A 20,021-nucleotide genomic window follows, 5' to 3' on the forward strand; every position below is an offset into this window, starting at 1 on the left:
AGAATCTGTCCCTCTCTACTCTCTCTATGCCCTTCATGATCTTGTAGGTCTCTATCATGTCTCCTCTGAGTCTCCGCTTTTCCAGGGAGAAGAACCCCAGTCTCTCTAATCTTTCAGTGTATGAAAGGTTTTCCATGCCCTTAATCATTCGTGTCGCTCTCCTCTGAACCCTCTTAAGTATTGCCATATCCTTCTTAAGGTACGGTGACCAATACTGAACACAGTACTCCAGGTGCGGGCACACCATTGCCCGATACAACGGCAGGATGACTTCTCTCGTTCTGGTCGTAATACCCTTCTAATAAAACCCAACATTCTGTTTGCCTTTTTCGCGGCTGCTGCACATTGTGCTGTTGACTTCATTGTTGTGTCCACCAGTACACCCAAATCTCTTTCAAGGTACTTCCCTCTAATACTAATCCCCCCATTTGGTAGCTGAACATCGGGTTCTTTCTCCCTATATACATGAGCTTGCATTTCCCTACATTGAAGTCCATCTGCCATTTATTCGCCCACTCCTCCAGTTTGTTTAGGTCCCTTTGTAGGTCCTCACACTCTTCTGCATTTCTAACCCTTCTACATAGTTTAGTGTCATCCGCAAATTTGATAACTTCACACTTCGTCCCCGTTTCCAGGTCATTGTTGCCAGTCCCACCTGGTACCTGACCTGCCACAATATTCTCACGCCATCAGGAGAAGAAGATGAGCATTAGAGCACCACTGGACTCAAACTCATTTTGCCAGAATAAAAACAAAAACAGTTTTTCAGGAGGTGGAGCCAGCAGCAAGCCTCCAAAAAAGGTGAAGGGAATGTGTAGGGGGAAAAGAGTGTCAGGGGGCTGCTAAAATTTAGCCTGTATATTTTTAATTCAAGGTTAGAAAGTATTTTTTGAAAAAAAGTGAAGATCACTAGCAGATGGTAAGATCAAACTGAACTGCAACATGACAACTGGATACAGATTACTAATAATCACCCTGTTTCCACCTTTACCTGAACTGAAGAACTAGTATGCAGTTCTGGAAAAGGAAGAAGTGAAACCACTCAGGGTGAGGAGGCACCATACTTGCAATCCAAAAGCTGCAGTATCAGTGCCAGCTGCAGTATCAGTGATAGTATTTGAGGATCTCAAGGTGGCCAAAACAATGTGACAAGGCAGTGGCAGAGCCAGAAAAATGCTAGGCTGCATCGCGAGGGGCCTAACTAGCAAAAAAAAGGAGGTGATACTGCTCCTGTGTGATGTCATTGCACAAACCACATTTGGAGTACTGTGTTCAGTTTTGGAGCCCCTATCTTGCCAAGGATGTTAAAAGACTTGATACCATTCAGAGGGAAGCTTGCCACCTTGAGATCCTCAAATACTGTCACTCTCAGGTCTTTTGCCTGGTCTGTATATATCAGCACTCACACAAATATTATCTGTCCATCAAACAGGTGGAGGGGCATAATCAAAAGAAATGTCTAAGTCCCCTTTTGGCCTAAGTCCCTAGGTGCAGAAAGTAGGCGGCAGTAGGGAAATGTCCACTCTCAAAAAAAACATCCAAAACAAAGGTTTTTTTTGAGAATGGCCTACCTCTACGTTCAGTAATTTAATTGCCCAGACTGCCACTATGTCTATCTTTACAACACATTCCCGACCCAAAAATCGCCTAAATTCCATACACCCAAATCAAAACCTTTTAGGCGAAGGAGGGGCCCTCTAACCGGCATCTGTCATTAACCATGCTGGGTTACAGAATCCTGGAACCATCCCCCCCAAACGATCGTAGCAGCAGAGATGCCCGATTTTGCCTGCTGGACACAACCCCCTTCCCTTCCCCCCTCATCTGGCCATCTATTAAGGTTATTGGGGGGGAGGGTGCAGGGAGGTGTGGAAGGGGGGAAGGGAGTTCAGGGTTGTGTCCGGCAGGAGGAATTGGGCACCCTCCTGCCGATGATTGTGGTGGTAGGGAGGTTGTGTCTGTCAGAAGGGATTGGCACCCTCTTGCCAATGATCACGGTGGGTGTATGTGTTATGTCCGGCAGTAGAGATTAGGCATCTCTTCTGCTAGGGAGGTTCGGGGAGGGGGGGGGGGATCGTGCCAGTAGAGAGTACGCATCTCTCCTGCTGTGATTGCTACCGGTGCGGGGGAACAGGTTGCATGGGCTGCTGAGCTATCGTGGCAGCTGTGATCAGCTCAGCGACCTGATTCGGAACTTATACCTGTTTTGACTTGGTGTAAGTCAAACTGCATAATTTCTGTCTGGCAACCTGTCAAACTGTTTTGGTTATGACTGCCGGCCCACATCCCGCCCTAGCCATTCCTCCAAAAACACCCCTATTTGCTCTAGGTGTACAGAGGCAGGGTTAAAGCCTAAGCTGGTTTTAGATACGTCTAAAACTAGTTTTCAAATTTCAAGTTTTATTAAAATTTGATAAAATGCTAGTCATATCGGTACTTGGAGGATCTGTCTTTTTGATCGTCCAAGTACAGACTTAGGCTGCTTTTTGGATGGGTTTTTTTTTTTTTTTAATTATGAAGCCCCATAGTGTATCTGTATAACTTTATGTGTATTTATGCAATGAGAACATGCCTATTAAGGCATGCAAATTCCTTTATCTGATTACTGTTTATTTCAGTTTTCATGGGTGCCCCCCAGGTATAATATGGACATTTGAACAGTGAAGAAATATTATACAACAATCAATAATGTCAGGAAGCCTTCCATAGACCAACATGTAGCTTCTAGTTTTATATTTATTTATTCAATTTTTCTATACTGTTCTCCCAGGGGAGCGCAGAATGGTTTACGTGAATTTTATTCAAGTACGCAAGCATTTTCTCCTGTCTGTCCTGCTGGATTCACAATCTATCTAATGTATCTGGGGCAAATGGGGGGATTAAGGGAGTTGCCCAGGGTCACAAGGAGCAGTGTGGGTTTGAACCCTGCAATCTCAAAGTGCTGAGGCTATGGCTTTAAACCACTGCACCACACTTTCCCCCTAGGTTTCATTATTTAGCATTCAACTGCATGCTGCTGGAGTAAGAGCGTCCAATAGAGTTCCCAAAATCTTTGAAGCAGGCTTTCTTAATAAGAGGCCATTACACAAGGAAATGACTTTATAGAATTACCTTGTTGATGTCATTTTAAGAAACATGGGGATGTCTCCTTGTGCTGAACAGGGGCAATGAAACACTCTTCTGGCTGATATAGAGGGGGGGGGGGGAACTAAACAAACCAACTTCTGCACAACTCTCCATACTTCCTAATTACTAGGGACAAAAGAGTTGGTCATGGCTGTGAACCTGATGGACCACTCCAATCTGCTGCCCATGGTGCTGGATTCTGACAGGCCCCTTTCTATCTATACTGTAATAGTGGCTGCTTAATGTGGAATGTTTGCCAGCATATTGGATTCTACTGTGTTGGCTACCTTCATTTCCTGTGGCTCAAGCCCTATGTAGAGTATTAGGGTTATGATCGCTCTTTTCTGAAGAAAGGTTTTTGCTGCATTACTACCAAGTATCTCCAAGTATGAATAAAACCCTCCCAGCACACAACAGCTCTGCACATGAAATACATTTTAGAAAAAGTAGCTCAGAACATTTTACCACAAAAATCCTTCTTTAGCCACTGGACTTTGGCTGGTTTGACATAAAAGCCGCTTCCCAGCCACAGAAAGCAGAAGATCAACAAAATGTTGACTCTAACACCACAGAGTGGTTTAAAACATTAAATATATCTTATCTTAAGATTACTTTTCAGCTGCTGAACAGCTGTGCAAGGAATATCAAAAAGTCACTGTTACAGGCAATGCCAAGTTCCACATATTATCTGTTCAGTTTTCCAGACACTGAGAGACTGTTGAATAGTTGTCTCCCTATTCATCATGCTATTTATAGATAGTTCCGTCAACCTGGAGTTGGAAGACAAGTGGGACAAAAGAAAAAAGGGAGGCAGTTTTGGAGCCAGCGCACCAAGTTCTGATGAATATCTGTTATTAAGAAAGACATAGGGGAAGCCTCTGCTTGCCCTGGATCAGTAGCATGGAATGTTGCTACTCTTTGGGTTTTGGCCAGTGTACTAGTGACCTGGATTGGCCACCGTGAGTACAATGCTACTGGTTTAGATGGAACATTGGTCTCGACCCAGTAAGGCTATTCTTATGTTCTTAAAATGTTGAGGTAAATAGAGGGTCGTCTTCATGCCAGAAAGTTATATGAAACATTGAACATGTTTATTAAATGGGCACCTACTAGACACAAGTATAGAAGGGATTTATAAAATAAGAACTACAAAGGAGACAGAAGAAAAAAGTCCTAAGAACATAACTTCAAATTGCACCACTAATAGGCTGTTAATCAAGTATGATGTACAATTGCTATCACTTTATAACAGCAAATTATATCCTTGCAGTTTACTGGGATCTTCAGAATGCTGTTAGAAAACAATGGAATTTGAATCCACACAGCTTAGCTCTTCATTGATCCAGCGTTTGGGGTTTTTTTTACCCCCCTATTTCAGTCCATCTTAATAACTTATGTAATGTGATTTTTCATTTGACTCATCTAAACTTCTACTGTGATAAAATTTATAAGTGTAATCTGAATTTCTTTCTAAAGTTAGTTACACCCTTCCAAGACAAATCCATGTTTCAACAACTTCATCAGGGTTGAGGTGAGATACTACTTCAGCATAACACACTCATGTTAAACTTGTCTTCTTCAAGCATAGAGTTGCCATACTGGGACAGACCGAAGCTCCATCAAGCCCATTATCCTGTTTTCAACCGTGGCCAACCTAGGTCATAAGTTCCTGGCAAGATACCAAGGAGTAAAGCAGATATTATGCTGCTTATCTTTGGAATAAGCAGTGGATTTTCCCAAGTCCATCTTTATAAAGACTTAATGGACTTTTAGGAAATTATCCAACCTTTTAAAAATCCTGATTAGTGTGTGAAAGATGAAATTGTATATTTAATTCATACAGTCAGAGAGAAGCAACAATATAATGTAACCCCTTTGGGGGGGGGTACAATATCAGGGGTCTACACTAATATATTTCATGTTTGGCTGTATGAGGACAGAATTAGGGCTATCAATGCTGGAATGGCCAGCTGACATAGCATCCTTTCACTCAAATTACTGTGTGAACTGTTTTATGACAGAAAGGATTGCTTCAAACTGTGAACATAAGAACATAAGAATTTGCTGCTGCTTGGTCAGACAAGTGGTCCATCGTGCCAAGCAGTTACGCTCTTGCGGTGGCCCCCAGGTCAAAAACCAGAGCCCTGAGACCAGCCCTACCTGCATACGCACTGGTTCAACAGGAACTTGTCTAACTTTGTCCTTAAACCCCTGGAGGGTGTTTTCCCCTTTAACAACCTCCGGAAGAGCGTTCCAGTTTTCCACCACTTTCTGGGTGAAGAAAAACTTCCTTTACGTTTGTATGGAATCTATCTCTTTTTAACTTTAGAGAATGCCCTCTCGTTCTCCCTACCTTGGAGAGGGTGAACAACCTGTCCTTTATCTACTAAGTCTATTACCTTCAGTATCTACATTCTTCCAGAAATTCCTGAAACAGCCCTAACTTCAAACTTACTGTCCTTCCCCCCTCCCTCTTCCCGCCACACAGAAACTACATAACCTACTCTTTACCTCTCTAGAAAGGACAAATGTTCTTCCACTGTAACCCTCCGTTTTTTTAATCTCTTTTGTAATCCGCCTTGAACCGCAAGGTAATGGCGGAATAGAAATCTCTAATGTAATGTAATCTTGAATGTTTCTATCATGTCCCCTCTCAGTCTCCTCTTTTCAAGGGAGAAGAGATCCAGTTTCTTTAATCTCTCACTGTACGGCAACTCCTCCCTTTACCATTTTAGTTGCTCTTCTCTGGACCCTTTCGAGTAGTACCGTGTCCTTCTTCATGTACGGCAACCAGTGAGGGTGAGGGCATACCATGGTCCGGTACAGCGGCATGATAACCTTCTCCAATCTGTTCATGATCCCCTTCTTAATCATTCCTAGCATTCTGTTCGCCCTTTTCACTGGCACCGCGCAGTGCTCGGATGGCTTCATTGACTTGTCGACCAGTACTCCCAAGTCTCTTTCCAGGGGGGTCTCTTCAAGTACCGCCCCGGACATCCTGTATTCATGTATAAGATTTTTGTTACTGACATGCATCACCCTACACTTATCCACGTTGAACCTCATCTGCCATGTCGTGGCCCATTTCTTGAGTGTGTTTATGTCACGTTGCAGATGTTCGCAATCCTCCTGCATCTTCACTACTCTGAATAACAAAGTATCGTCCGCAAATTTAATCACCTCACTCGTCGTACCAGTTTCCAGATCTTTTATAAATATGTTGAAGAGCACGTGTCCAAGCACTGAACCCTGCGGCACTCCACTAGTGTTGCTTTTCCAGTCCGAGTATTGTCCATTTACTCCCATTCTCTGTTTCATATTCGCCAGCCAATTTTTAATCCACGTGAGTATTTCACCCTCGATTCCATGGCTCGCAATTTTTCAAAGTAATCGTTCTTGCGGAATCTTGTCGAAAGCCTTCTGAAAATCCAGATATACAGTGTCAACCGGGTCACCCTTGTCTATCCGTCTGTTAACTCCATCGAAGAAGTGCAGCAAGTTCGTCAAGCAAGATCTTCCTCTGCTGAAGCCATGCTGTCTGTCAAGGTGCTCAATGATGCGGTCCTTTATCAGCACCTCTACCATCTTTCCCGGTACCGAGGTCAGACTCATTGGTCTGTAGTTTCCTGGATCACCCCTCACATTTTTCTTTAAGATCGGTGTAACATTCGCCACCTTCCAATCTTACGGAACCCTTCCCAATTTGTTCGACAGATTGGCTATCAGTTGAAGCAGTTTAGCTATAGTCCCTTTCAGTTCCTTGATTATCCTCGAATGGATGCCATCCTGTCCTGGGGATTTATCATTTTTAAGCCTATCAATCTGCCGGTATACCTCTTCTAGACCTCTTCAGTTTCTCATCTATAGCCTGTCAGCTTCCGGTATGTTGCATATATCCTCTTTGGTAAACACAGATGCAAAAAATGTATTCAATTTGTCGGCGATGGCTTTGTCCTCCCCTTCATTCCTTGGTCATCCAACGGCCCCACCGCTTCCTTCGTGGGTCGTTTCCCCTTAATATATCGAAAGAACGGCTTGAATTTTTTTGCCTCCTTGGCTATTTTTTCCTCGTAGTCTCTTTTGGCTACTCTTACCGCCTTATGGCACCTGCTTTGATGCTGTTTGTGCTTTTTCCAGTTTTCATCCAATTTTTACCTTTTCCATTCCTCAAACAAAGTCTTCTTGTCCCTGATCGCTTCCTTCACCGCTACAGTGAGCCAAGCCCAGTTCCTTGTTCTTTTTCCTCTTGGATCCCTTGTTGATACGTGGTATATATAGATTTTTCGCCTCGGTGACTATGTCCTTAAAAAAGGACCATGCTTGCTCTAGCATCTTTACAGTGCTTAGCCTCTTCTTGAACTTCTTCCCCACCATGAATCTCACCCCTTTGTAATTCCCTTTTCGGAAGTTCAGCGCTGTGGCCATCGTTCTGAGTCGATGTTTCGTCCCCTTGTCCAGGTCAAAGCGGATCATATTATGATCACTGGTTCCCAGCGTCCCTTCTACTTCTACACCTTGCACCGGTCCTCGTAATCAATTTAGAATTAAGTCCAGAACTGCGTTTCCTCTCGTATTTTTCTTGACAAGTTGTTCCAGGAAGCAATCACCTATAGCATCCAGGAACTTGGTCTCCCTACTGCAGCCGGAGGTGCCTAGGTTCCAGTCTATCCCTAGATAATTGAAGTCGCCCATGATAACTGTGTTGCTTCCTTTGCAGTTGCGTTTAATTTTTTCTGTCATTTCTCTATCAATCTCTTCGGCCTGCCCTGGGGGTCAGTAGTAGATGCCAATTTTAGTTTCTGTTCTATTTGTTCCCAGAATTTTGGCCCATAGCGACTCTACCTTATTGTTTGATTCCAGTGTGTTATCTCCGGTAGATTCAATTCCCTCTTTGACGTATAGGGCAATGCCCCCACCATTTTGAGCCACTCTGTCTCTGCAGTATAGCTTGTATCCCAGATGTTTTCCTCGTTCCACCATGTTTCCGTGATGCTGATAATGTTAAGGTTATTTTTTTGTGCCATAGCTTCTAATTCACCCATCTTATTCTTTAGGCTCCTTGCATTTGTGTACATACACTTGAGTTTGTGGCCTGTCGCTTTCTTGTATTTCCTTCCATCATATATCCCTTTCGATCCGTCAGGATTTCTGTCATGCCTATGATCCGGTGAGTCTTCCCTGCTATCTTCCTGCACGGTATCCTCTGGGTATACCGGTTCCTGAACCATCGACTCTCGGTCGACTGTCGGCTTTCCACCTTATTCCTAGTTTAAAAACTAATCAATTTCTCTCTTGATGATGCTTGCATGTAGCCTCGTTCTGTCTCCGCTGAGGTGGAGTCCATCCTTCCTGAATAGCTTGCTCTTCTCCCAGAATGTTGTCCAGTTGCGCACGAAGTGGAATCCTTCTTCCTCACACCAGCTTCATCCACGCATTGACTGCTTGCAGCTCCGTCTGCCTCTTCTCATTGGCCCTGGGAACTGGCAGGATCTCCGAGAACGCTGTCCTCTGCGTTCTGGTCTTCAGCTTCCTTCCTAGCATCCATAACTGGTTCTTCAGTACTTCCCTGTTGTAGTTCCTGTTGCTTACGTTGTTTGTCTCACATGGATCACCACCACTGTATCTTCCTCTTTCATGCTGTTGATGATCCTGCCAATGCAGCTCACTATGTCTTCTACCTTGGCTCCCGGTAAGCAGGTCACCAGCCGATTCTATCTTCCTCCCGCTATGTGGCTGTCGACTTGTCTGATGATGGAGTCCCCTACGACTGATGCTATCCTCTTATCTTCTCTTGCTTCTCTAGCCTACAGGTCTGTGTCCCTGGTGTATGACCATCTCTCCAGCATTAGGTCCGTGTCCTCTGTGCACTTCCATCTTCCCTCATCCTGGCTTTGTCTTGGCAACCGGACTCGTCTTCATGTGGGTTACCTTCGCTGTTCCAGATCTCGCCGCTGTGACACCTATTTCTTTCTTGTGGTTGTCCTCAAGATGGTCCTCACTCTCTGTAGGTGTATCTTGGCTGTTCCACTGATGCTGGTGATTTTCCATGGTCTCCCTGTATGCCTCCTCGATGAACTTCTCTAACTCCCGGTTCTTCTTCCTCGATGGTTTCCTCTGTCTTGACGTTCTCTGCATCCCTGTCCTCCTCCTCCACTGCTCGAAGTGCTTCTAGTTCCAGTATGCTGCCCTCCAGGAGTCTGACTTGTTTCTTCAGGCTCTCCAGTTCCCTGCACTGAGTACATACATAAGACCACCTCCCAGAGGGGAGGTAGTCATACATATGGCAGACGGTAGTCATACATATAGCAAACTGGGTAGCTCAACTTCCTGCTTCTGTCTGCTTGCTTCCATTGCTACCCACTTGCCATTCTGCTGTGGCTGACCTGTGTGACTGCTGTGGCTGATCCTCTGCGTCTTTGTGGCTTTCCTCTGTGACTTTCCTCTGTGACTGCTGCGGTTGTTCTTCTGCTGTTCGTGCAGTGACATCACCCCATCTTAAGGCCCTTCGCAAAGGCGCTCTTCGCTAAGGTGAGCACCTTTAACGCTCACCTTCGACGCGTGCCGAAAGGCTGAGCACCATTGGCTCCGCCCCTTTTAAGGTGGATGCTCCGAGTTCTGACATCGGAGGGGTGGGCAGAACTACCTCTCGCCGCTGCCCCTCACTCTCCTCCGCCTCTGTCCCCTCCTCTCTACTCCTCTCTTCACTCTCTCTCTGCCCCCCCGACTCTCTCTCCTGCCTCCCGACTCACTGCTGCTGCTTGCAGGGATAACATCTCCAACAATTATTATTCCCATAAAGTTACTTGAATTGAGAATCAACAATTCCTGTGCAATCTTTTTCCTTATCTCCCTTATACGAGTATGTTTACAGTGTCAAGATGATCTGGAGGATAGAGATGTTTTATTTTGGGTATAGTCCATAGGTGGTTAGTGACTCAACTATTTAAAGAGGCCAAGATGAATGAGGATAGGATGAGCTGGAATGGAGCAATGATGGGACAAGTGAAAATCTTTAGGGTGTGGAAGTAAACACCTACCTCAGCAGTAGAAGTGTTTATGGAACAGTGCTTCTTTCTGGTGCCTCTGTTACTTAATGGTAATATACATTCTCAATACTCTCCAGAGAGAATTATATGCCCCCCCCAAAATCAAAATAATAGACACCAAAATAAAACATATTAAACAGAACAGTGCTTACAGCATTCTAAAATATATGCAGGTACTTTAATACTTTGCTTCCAGTCAGTCCTAGCTCCCCAGTCCAGAATTTTCCTGTTTGCCATATGAGTAGTGGTGTTCAGGTCAGCTCTGTAATAGAAATCCTGTAGTTACTGGCAAACATAATGATTTGCTTTTCAGGTTTTTGGTAGGTTGCCAAATGACCATCAGACTTCAAATCTGGCCTTTAGTTTACTGCTGAGTTATCAAACATGTATTGAGTATGTATTTGCATTAGCTGTACCTAATGGTAAAAAAAGCAGGTTGAGAACCAGAGAAACCAGGGTTCAAATCCCACTGCTTCTCCTTAAGATCTTGGACAACTAAACAAACCCTCCACTGCCTCAGGTAGCAACTCGTCGTGAGGTACTGAGAAAGGCTTAATCCATTTTCAAATCCATATTGTAAAGTTATAAGGAGCAAGTCTACTATACCATAGAATAGTATCATTAACTTCCAGGATTCACACAACAAAGGCTTAACTAGGAAAAGGTAGCAGTGTATTTTCACTGCTACCTTTCCTAGGTGGGCACTAGTGCTGTCCGATTCATCGATTCAGTGTTGCTTCTTGTTTAAAATGGCAGTGGTTCTTGCTCAAAAATGTGAAGACAAAAAGAACTGCTGCCATTTTAAACAAGAAGCTTTGATTTAGCTTTGAATATTGATCTCTAAGTTTTTACCTGAGGCAAAGTTAAGTGACCTAAATTTCCAACTTTATTTAATACTTGATATACTGCCTATCAATTGGAGATTGTCTAAGCAGTTTACATTAATGTCCTTATATACTAGAAATGGCTTAGAGCAGGGGGTCTCCAAAGTCCCTCCTCGAGGGCCGCAATCCAGTCAGGTTTTCAGGATTTCCCAATGAATATGCATGAGATCTTTCAATGAATATTCATTGGGAAATCCTGAAAACCTGACTGGATTATTGCCCTCAAGGAAGGACTTTGAGATCCCTGGCTTAGAGGAACAGCAGAAGGATTCAATCCTGGTTTTCCTCCGATTGTCAGCTTAGTGCTCCATTAGATACTACTACTATTAATTATTTTTAGAGCACTACTAGATATACGTAAGCGCTGTACAAAGTCACAAGGAGACAGTCCTTGCTCGAGTAAGCTTACAATCTTTCCTGAAGCAGCAGCGGCAAACAAACAGACTAGATGCAGGACCTTCCCATACATACCTGCAGTTCCAGGCTCTGCCCCGAAGAAGAAGTGATATCGGAGAGGGCAGGCAGGCAACCATGGGTACATATGGGAAGGTCCCACAGCATGTCTATTTCAGTTTGTTTCCACTGCTGCTGCTTCTTCGGGAAAGCAGCAGCAGTGGCAGAAAGTGGGAGAGTGGTGTGAGAGGGAGAGTGGTGTGAGAGGAAGATGGTACTGGATCCATGACCCCACCGGCTGCGTGGCCTGATATCACTAAATCCTTTTTTTTTTAATGGTATGGCTCGATTCAGCAAAACAGACGAGAAAGAGGGGACATGGATAAGAACATTACAGTTACCAACTGGAACAGCTTGAAGGTCAATAAAGTCTGTTTCTAACTGTGGCCAATCCAAATCACAAGTACCTGGTAAGATTCCAAAATATTCTAGAAATAAAAACATAAGAATAATCTTACTGGATCAGACCAATGGTCCATCTAAGGCCCAGTAACTTGTCCTTATGTGGGCCAATCTAGGTCTAGTACCTGGCAAAAACACAAAGAGTAGCACCATTCCATGCTACCGATCCAGGGCAAGCAGTGGCTTCCCCCATGTCTATCTCTATAACAGACTATGGACTTTTCCTCCATTGTGCAATCTGGTGCCTGCTTTTTAGGTGCGATTAACCATTTTCTCACTAGCAATAGCAGTTTTAGTTTCTTTTCCACTGATTGAGCGCCAGGTTTTTTTTCCTCTCAAGCCTCCTGGCACCCTTCTTCCTTTGTTTGCTGCTCTGGGGGCATCGACTGAGCTCTGCTGGTCTGCCTCATGGTCCTCCCTGAATGTCTTCTTCAGCTGGTTGCAGCCTATTACGGCTCTGAGTGTCTTCATCTGAGGGCCAAGGTTCTTGGAAGAGTCTGTACTAGAGAATGACACGGGGAAAAAATTCTGTCCCCGTCACCGCCCCGTCCCCAGCCCACCATCCTCTGCACCGCCCCGTCACCGCCATCCCTTTCACCGCCCCATCACCGCCACTGGCATCCCATTCACCGCCCAGTCACCGTCCCCGCAGCATCCATATAAGTCTTAGTACTGTAATATTTAGCTTATTCCTTTCTTATAAATCAAAGTTCCTGCTGCTGAACTAGAGAAAGAGATGTTCAGCTGGCAGGGCTTTATTTATAAATTTTTATCAACACAACTAATATACTACTTTATCCTAAAGCAAAAAAATAAATAAATAAATAAATATAATTTTTTTCTACCTTTGTTGTCTGGTTTCTGCTTTCCACATCTTCTCATTCAGTTCCTTCCATCCACTGTGTGTCTTCTCTCTGCGTCTTCCATTTGCTGTTACTGTGCCTCTCCCTTCACCCCCCCCAATTGGTCTAGTACCCATCTTCTTCCTTCTGCTCCCCATAGTCTGGCATCTGTCTTCTTCCCTTCCAGCGTCTTCTCCCACTCTGTCTTCAACATTTCCCTTCAGGGTCTGTTCCTCTCCACCCTCCTTCAATGTCTGTTCTATTCCTTTCCACCACCCCCCTTCCCTCCCTCCTTTACTATCTGTTCCTTTCTACCACCCTTCAGCTCCTCTCGCGTGGCCTATCTACCTCCCTCCCTCTTATTTTCGTGGCACGTTACAATGTAATTTGTGCAAGCCGCTGGAGCTTACGAGCTCAGTCCCTGTCCCATCCCCACAAACCATCTCGTTTCTGTGTTCCTATTTTCCCCATTTCTAATATCTCCCCTATGTATCTGGCATTGCCCCCCTCGTGTCCATATACCATCCCCATGGCATGTCCCCTTTATGTCTCTGTCCCTATGCCCCATGCACCTAATTTCCCCCCTTTCTGTTACCTTCCTGTGGTCCAGAAGTTCCCCTATCTTCCTCTTCCATACCAGTGTGTCTCTTCTTTTCAACTCCATCTAGCTTCTTTCCCTCTTTCTTCCCCCCCTGCTTCCAGCATCTGGCTCACCTGCCTATCTTCCCCTTTCTTTCCTGCTGTGGGTTTTTTTCTTTCCCTCTTCATCCCCTTGGCACAGAATTTTTTTTTCCTTTCACTCCCTCCTTCCTAGTTTGAGCCGGGAACACACGCAATCGTACGGTCCAGCAGCCCCCACCCGCCCGATTGCAGCGTTTAGCCATCTCCCTCCCTCCACCTCACCTTAGTTTGCAGGCTTTCTTTTTCGGCGACCCGTACGCTTTCAAAGAGCCGCGCACGCGCGGCTGCTCAGTGTTCAATCTTCTGCTCTGATGCAACCGGAAACAGGAAGTTGCAGCAGTGGAGAAGATTGAACAACTCCAGCAGCCGCATGTGAGCGGCTCTTTGAAAACGTGCGGGTCGCCAAAAAAATCTACTCGCGGCTACTCGCGGGTAACAACCACCGTGTCATTCTCTAGTCTGTACCGCAAGGGAGGGTCTCAGGAGCTAGCATCTTCCTCTCCACCATAACCCAGGTAATAAAATATATATTATTTAATAATTCCTCAATAATTATTATTTTGTACATTCATAGTCCTTTTTTCTTTGGGGGGGGGGGTTTCTTTTGATTTGATATACCAAAGCCATTTGGGATTTGCATTGAGTTTGCCTTTATAATATAGGCTTAAACTAGATACCTTTTTGACATTCCACCCCAGCATCCTGTCATAAAATAAAGCCCATACTGGGTTAGTTTACTGTAACTGGTTGAATTTATGTTCTTTGTTTCATTAGTGTAAATGATTCTGAGCACTAAAAGTTTAGAAATTGAAATAAATGAAAACAAATGAAACAGTAAGCTGGGGGAATAACTCCTAGGTCTGCTGCAACAGAGCAGAAACCACTGGGCTACCAGGGTAGATCTGTTAAATATAATTCTAGCCGAAATGCAGAATCCTCCCATGCCTAATATTATTAAACCGAAGGCCGTTACACTTCATCTCCTTCTCTTTCTGGATTCAAAACCATGAAACAGAATCTGTACGGTTTTCTTCTGCAAAAGGAACCGCTTTGCAAGCCTGGTTTCCTTTTGGGCATGACAGTTCTGGTTGTAAAAGAACCCTAGGGAATGAAGGGTTTTCTGTTTGGCATAATATGACATTCAGATTCTCATTTTCTTTCTTGATTTGTCTTAACTTTGTGCTGTGATTACATACAGACATGGTTATTCAGATTTTTAACTATTTTAGCACCATTTACTATAACCACCCAGTTAGCAAATACTATTTTTATCAACATTTAGGAAATGCTAAAGTTCATTAACTAACCCCCACCCCTTTTACTTAGTCATGGTAGAGCATCAAAGCATTTAGTGCTCCGGGTCATGATAGAAACCTCTACCAGGAGGTGGGGGTTAGTTAATGAACTTTAGTATTTCCTAAATGTTGATAAAAATAGTATTTTCTAACTACTGTATGTGGGAAGTAAACATTTTCAGAATTCACAATTCAATTTGCAACTCTGAAATGAGGTTAGCAGAGCTGCCACGATGCACTGTTTCTAGAGTCACTGTCTTGATCATTCCTGACTTCTCACACTTCTATCCCAATGCATTGTGGCAGTTGTAGTCTGCACTGTAAGTCCAAAATGCAATGCTGGTCTAAGATTAGAATATAAACCTCGCTCCAAAAAACTGGGTCATTGGCAGCTCTAGGCTACAGCTGCTAAAGAAAAGCCTTAGTATAGTTCTGGCACTGAATAAATATAAAGCTAGACTGATTGTCACTTGTGTGTAATTTCTAATTAAAATAAGGTTCTGAACACAAGAAATGGCTAGCAGCTGATAGAATAAATGCCATTTCCAGACCTCCACATTCTATTTCTGTTCCTTTTCCCCGGTGGGCTTTTAATCTTTGTAAAAAAAAACTGAAGGATTGCAGCAGGAAATTTAGGTTTAACTTGAAGTGAATGGTTTGTCTCCTGTCTGCCCTAATGCAATGCAGATGTTAGAACTGCCATATTTAACTCAAGGTCTTCCTGGAAGAGAAATGCTTTCATCTCTTGTAGACATGTTAAACAGCACTTAAAGTTGCCATTGTGGGGAACCATTTTAACTATGAATTAAAAAAAAACAAGTCTAAGCCTAAGCCTGGCTTCTGAACATTGAGCAGGTCAGGGTGGAGGATGATGTAAAGGAAGTGCTCAGAGCCCCTCAGAGGGGAGGGGGTAAGGGAGCCTCAGCCTTTGAGAACAGCAAAATGTACTAACTTTGCAGGTATAGTGGATTCCACATAGGGTTACCAAGCTGTCTGGATTTCCCTTTTGAGGAAATGTCAGGGGATCCGAACTGCTTTTCAAAACCTGGCACTTAGGGCTAAGATTCACTAAGCCCACTGATCAAGTCCTGACCATTTAACCTTCCTCCCAATCCGATTCTGATCTGCGCATGCAAATGAGGAGAAGGGCATCCAAAAGTAGGAAGGCAGTGATTCACAAAAAAAAATTAAAGAACACCGACTGGGCTGGCCGATCAAAAAAAGAAGCGACTGCTGATGTCTCTGCCGACTCTCCTGAGCATTCACTCCTATGGGTCCCCTGAATTTCAACCAGCTGAGACATCTTTCCTGCTCTCTGTCTCCCTTCCCCGCAGTGCAAGCCCGTGGTTTTAAAGCGGGGCTGCACTGCGGGGAAGGGCGGCTGAGAGCAGGAGAGTCGAGGCAGCATGAACATTTCGGTCTTCTTGCTTTGGTCTCTGCATAATGGGCAACTTGCATTAACCACAGGCTCGCAAAAGTTTCTTCCTTGCGTGGAGAACAAAACTCTGAGCATTGAATGCACAGAGTGCATGCGCAGACCATATGCAAGCAAAGAAGATGGTCGGTGGGGGGGGCATTACTCCGATTGCCCCATTTGAATATGGGCCCGTAGTGAATTGGTCGGCCTGCCACAGATCGCACACGGATTTGACATGATCGGGCAGGTTAGTGAATCTAGCCATTAGTCCGAATTTTGAAAAGCTTCCCAACAAAATCGTGTCAGGAAGGGGCAACCGTGCATGCGTGGATGCAGCATGGTGACATTCATTGCGTCGCATCCGCATGTGCAGATGCCGTCTGGGGGCGGGGCTAGGAGTGGAACAGGGCATGATAGAGGCGGAACTGGGTGATCCTGGGGGCGTGGCCATGGGTCCGGATTTTCCACAAGAAGCTATATCCTGCAACACTTGACCAAAGACTGTCACCATTTTAGCTGAACTAGAATGGAGTTGTGAGTAATAAAATGTTGAAAACCCCCAGGCAATTGTAAATGGAAGCTCACGGCCAAGGGGATGGGGGGAGGGGGGTTGGTACACTGCCTTTCTGTGGTTACAATCAAAGCAGTACAGATACTTATTGTATCTGAGGCAATGGAGGATTAAGGGACTTGCCCAGTCACAAGGAGCTATAGGGGACATCAAACCCAGTTCTCCTTATTCTCTGGCTGCTGTACTAGCTATTAGGCTTCTCCTCCACTGAATCTGTTGGAGTTGAAAGCCCAAGATGGAAGAAGGAATTGCCAGGCTAATAAAATTACAATTTATATTGTTATGATGCAATCAATGAAATTCCATTAAGCATGGATGAAGATTATTTGCAAGCACAGACAAGTACTGTTACTGCTATAATGCTATCCATTAATCATGTAAGACATGCTCTCTTCTCCTCTCTTTCCAGGCTGCAGTATGTTTCTTTCTCTTCCTCAGACACTGCACAATATTTTAAAGTAAGTACACATCAAATTTATTTATATTACAATGTTATATATCAGCTTCCCTCACAATTACAGTTTCAGATTTTTCTTTGTTTCATGAATATAATAGAAATGCAGAAGCCAGATTTTAGTTATCTAACCTGGCCCAACAGCATTTCTGAACTTTTATTTTTCTTATTCCCAGTCCAATCCAAATCTGAGAAAAACTAATATGCATGTTTTAACTGCTTGTTTCTCTGCTTTTTTGCTTTTGTTTTGGATTTTGGCAATCTTGGTTTGTACTCAGACAAATTTAGGTCCTGCATTAAAGATTTGATAGTTTGCAAGTTCTTGCTTCAATTTGCATAGGTAGAGAGGATAGGATAGGGAGTAAAACACGATATGTGAACTTGCCTACTAACCACAAGAAAGCACAGACTCATCTATTTTAGGTCAAATCATTTTTTATTTATGACAAAAAACAAACTCCAAAACCACAATGCCACTTGGGCAGCCAAATGAAGACAAGACACACAGAGTAGCAGCAGGATAGTGAGAATCGCATTCGCTACTGCCACTTTTGCCTAGCCGGGGAGGAGAGGAGAAATACTTCTGGCCGGGGAGGAGAGAGCCTTGCTGCCGCTGATCTTTCTATCGAGGAACGTAGGGAGAGGGGAGACATGATCGAAACATTTAAGTACCTCACGGGACGTGTCGAAGTGGAAGATGATATTTTCTTTCTCAAGGGACCCTTGGCCACAAGAGGGCACCCGCTCAAACTCAGGGGCGGAAAAATTTCATGGCGACACCAGAAAGTATTTCTTCACAGAGAGGGTGGTTGATCATTGGAACAAGCTTCCAGTGCAGGTGATCGAGGCAGACAGCGTGCCAGACTTTTTTTTTTTTGAAAAGTATATTTTATTGCTTTTTACAAGGTTACAAACACTCAGATATACAAGGTGTACAACAGAAAGTTTTGGTTACCAATACACATCCCAACTTCACCATATACCAGAGTAACCCCCCCCATTCAGCGTGCCAGACTTTAAGAATAAATGGGATACCCATGTGGGATCCCTACGAGGGTCAAGATAAGGAAATTGGGTCATTAGGGCATAGACAGGGGGTGGGTAAGCAGAGTGGGCAGACTTGATGGGCTGTAGCCCTTTTCTGCCGTCATCTTCTATGTTTCTATGAACTGCACACAGAGACTCGTTCGGGCTTTCCCTCTGCCACCGGAGTCCTTGCTTCTGTTGTAACTTCCGGTTTTGCAAAACCGGAAGTTACATTAGATGGAAGGACTCTGGTGGTAGATGGAAAGCCTGAATGTATCTCTAGCAAGGAGGCCGACGAATCGGTAAGTTCGATTTTTTGCCAAAACAAATCGACTCAAATTGGTTCACCCGAAGTGAATCGTGAATCAATTTGAATCGCGAATTGGGCAGCATTCTGCAGTAACTTATTAAGCTTGTAGGTGCTTAAGTTGCATCAATGTTCAGTTTTCAAGGGGAAGACCTGCATATTTTCCTTCTGGAAAGTATCTAATATAATAAAATGGTAGGCTGCGCATGCGCACTAAAAAAAACGTGTTCCCTGATCCGTCGCGAAAACACGATTGCGCATGCACAGGTTTTACGTCACCACTTGCTCGCGGCGGCTTTCAAATAAAAATAAAAAAAACCCAACTGGAGATCGCCGCTCTCACCCGGCTCCCACTGTGCAAACCCCCCCCCCCAACTGGAGATCGCCGCTCTCACCCGCTCCCACTATGCAAACCCCCCCAACTGGAGATCGCCGCTCTCCCCCCCTCCCCCCAACTGGAGATCGCCGCTCCCACTGTGCAAACCCTCCCCCCAACTGGAGATCGCCGCTCTCCCCCCCCTCCCCCCCAACTGGAGATCGCCGCTCTCACCCGCTCCCACTGTGCAAACCCCCCCTCTCCCCACCCCCCATGGGAGGATGCGCCGCAGCAAAGTGCTGCACAGGTACTGGAGGGGGAGAGACATATCGATTCTGCACCGGTACAAACATCCCTCCAGCGTTGGCACTCGCTGCACGTTAAACAGGCTGCTTGGGCTTTCTCCTGCAGTTGAGTCCCTTTGCCGCGTCAATGATTACGTCATCAATGACGCAACAGAGAGCCTCAACGGCAGAAGAAAGCCGAAGCAGCCTGTTTAAGTGCAGCGAGTGCCAACGCTGGAGGGAGGTTTGATATTAAAGTCTTGCTAGGAGGGTCGCAGAGTCAGCGGGGGTTGGGCTGGGAGGGGAGAGAAGCATCTGCCTCGGGTGCTTCAGGCAGCAGCAGCGTTTACAATTCGCTGCTGTTGCTGGCTTCAGGCCTTCCTCTCTGGCCGGTCCTGCCTACTTCCTGTTTTCGTGAAGACAGGACCGGCCAGAGAGAAAGACCTGAAGCCAGCAACAGCAATGAATTGTGAATGCTGCTGCTGACCAATTAAGTAGTTGAAGGTACCTTTTAGGATAAGGCCCTCCGTTAGTAGTGCAGAGACTTGAGCCAGAGACTGAAGAGATGTAAAAAGGCTTTTATTAAGCAAGCATATATGCTGGACTTCTGGGCAGAACTGGCTGCATAAACAGAAGACCCCGAGAATTTCGGACACAAAGATTATATAGGGTCCTAACCAGTCCAAACCAGTCTAACCAGCTCTGACCAAAAGGTAAGAGCAGAGAGAAAAACAAAACCATAAATCCATCCTATAATCTATACATCAAGGCTAGCTAATATTAACATCCTGTTGTCTCCTGGCCGTGCCTGGCACTAAGACAGATACATAGAACAGGCCTGTATGTATACGTGATTTCTCAGAGCAATAAAATGGAGTCACAGGTTGTTCTTTGTACTAATTATGACCCACTGATCT

The 20,021-nt window shown here is 44.8% G+C and overlaps 1 protein-coding gene across 1 annotated transcript in view; it reads left to right on the forward strand.

Annotated features, from left to right (window-relative positions):
- LOC117355540 (ethanolaminephosphotransferase 1-like) overlaps nucleotides 1-20,021 on the forward strand; it is a 134,912-nt gene that overhangs the window by 84,376 nt on the left and 30,515 nt on the right. Inside the window, exon 7 of the mRNA XM_033934247.1 lies at nucleotides 17,127-17,175. Within this exon, the coding sequence (XP_033790138.1) occupies nucleotides 17,127-17,175 (49 nt within the window). The remainder of the gene's footprint in view (nucleotides 1-17,126; nucleotides 17,176-20,021) is intronic.

Source organism: Geotrypetes seraphini, chromosome 2 (genome assembly GCF_902459505.1).
Source record: "Geotrypetes seraphini chromosome 2, aGeoSer1.1, whole genome shotgun sequence".
In the NCBI taxonomy this organism is placed as follows: domain Eukaryota; kingdom Metazoa; phylum Chordata; class Amphibia; order Gymnophiona; family Dermophiidae; genus Geotrypetes; species Geotrypetes seraphini.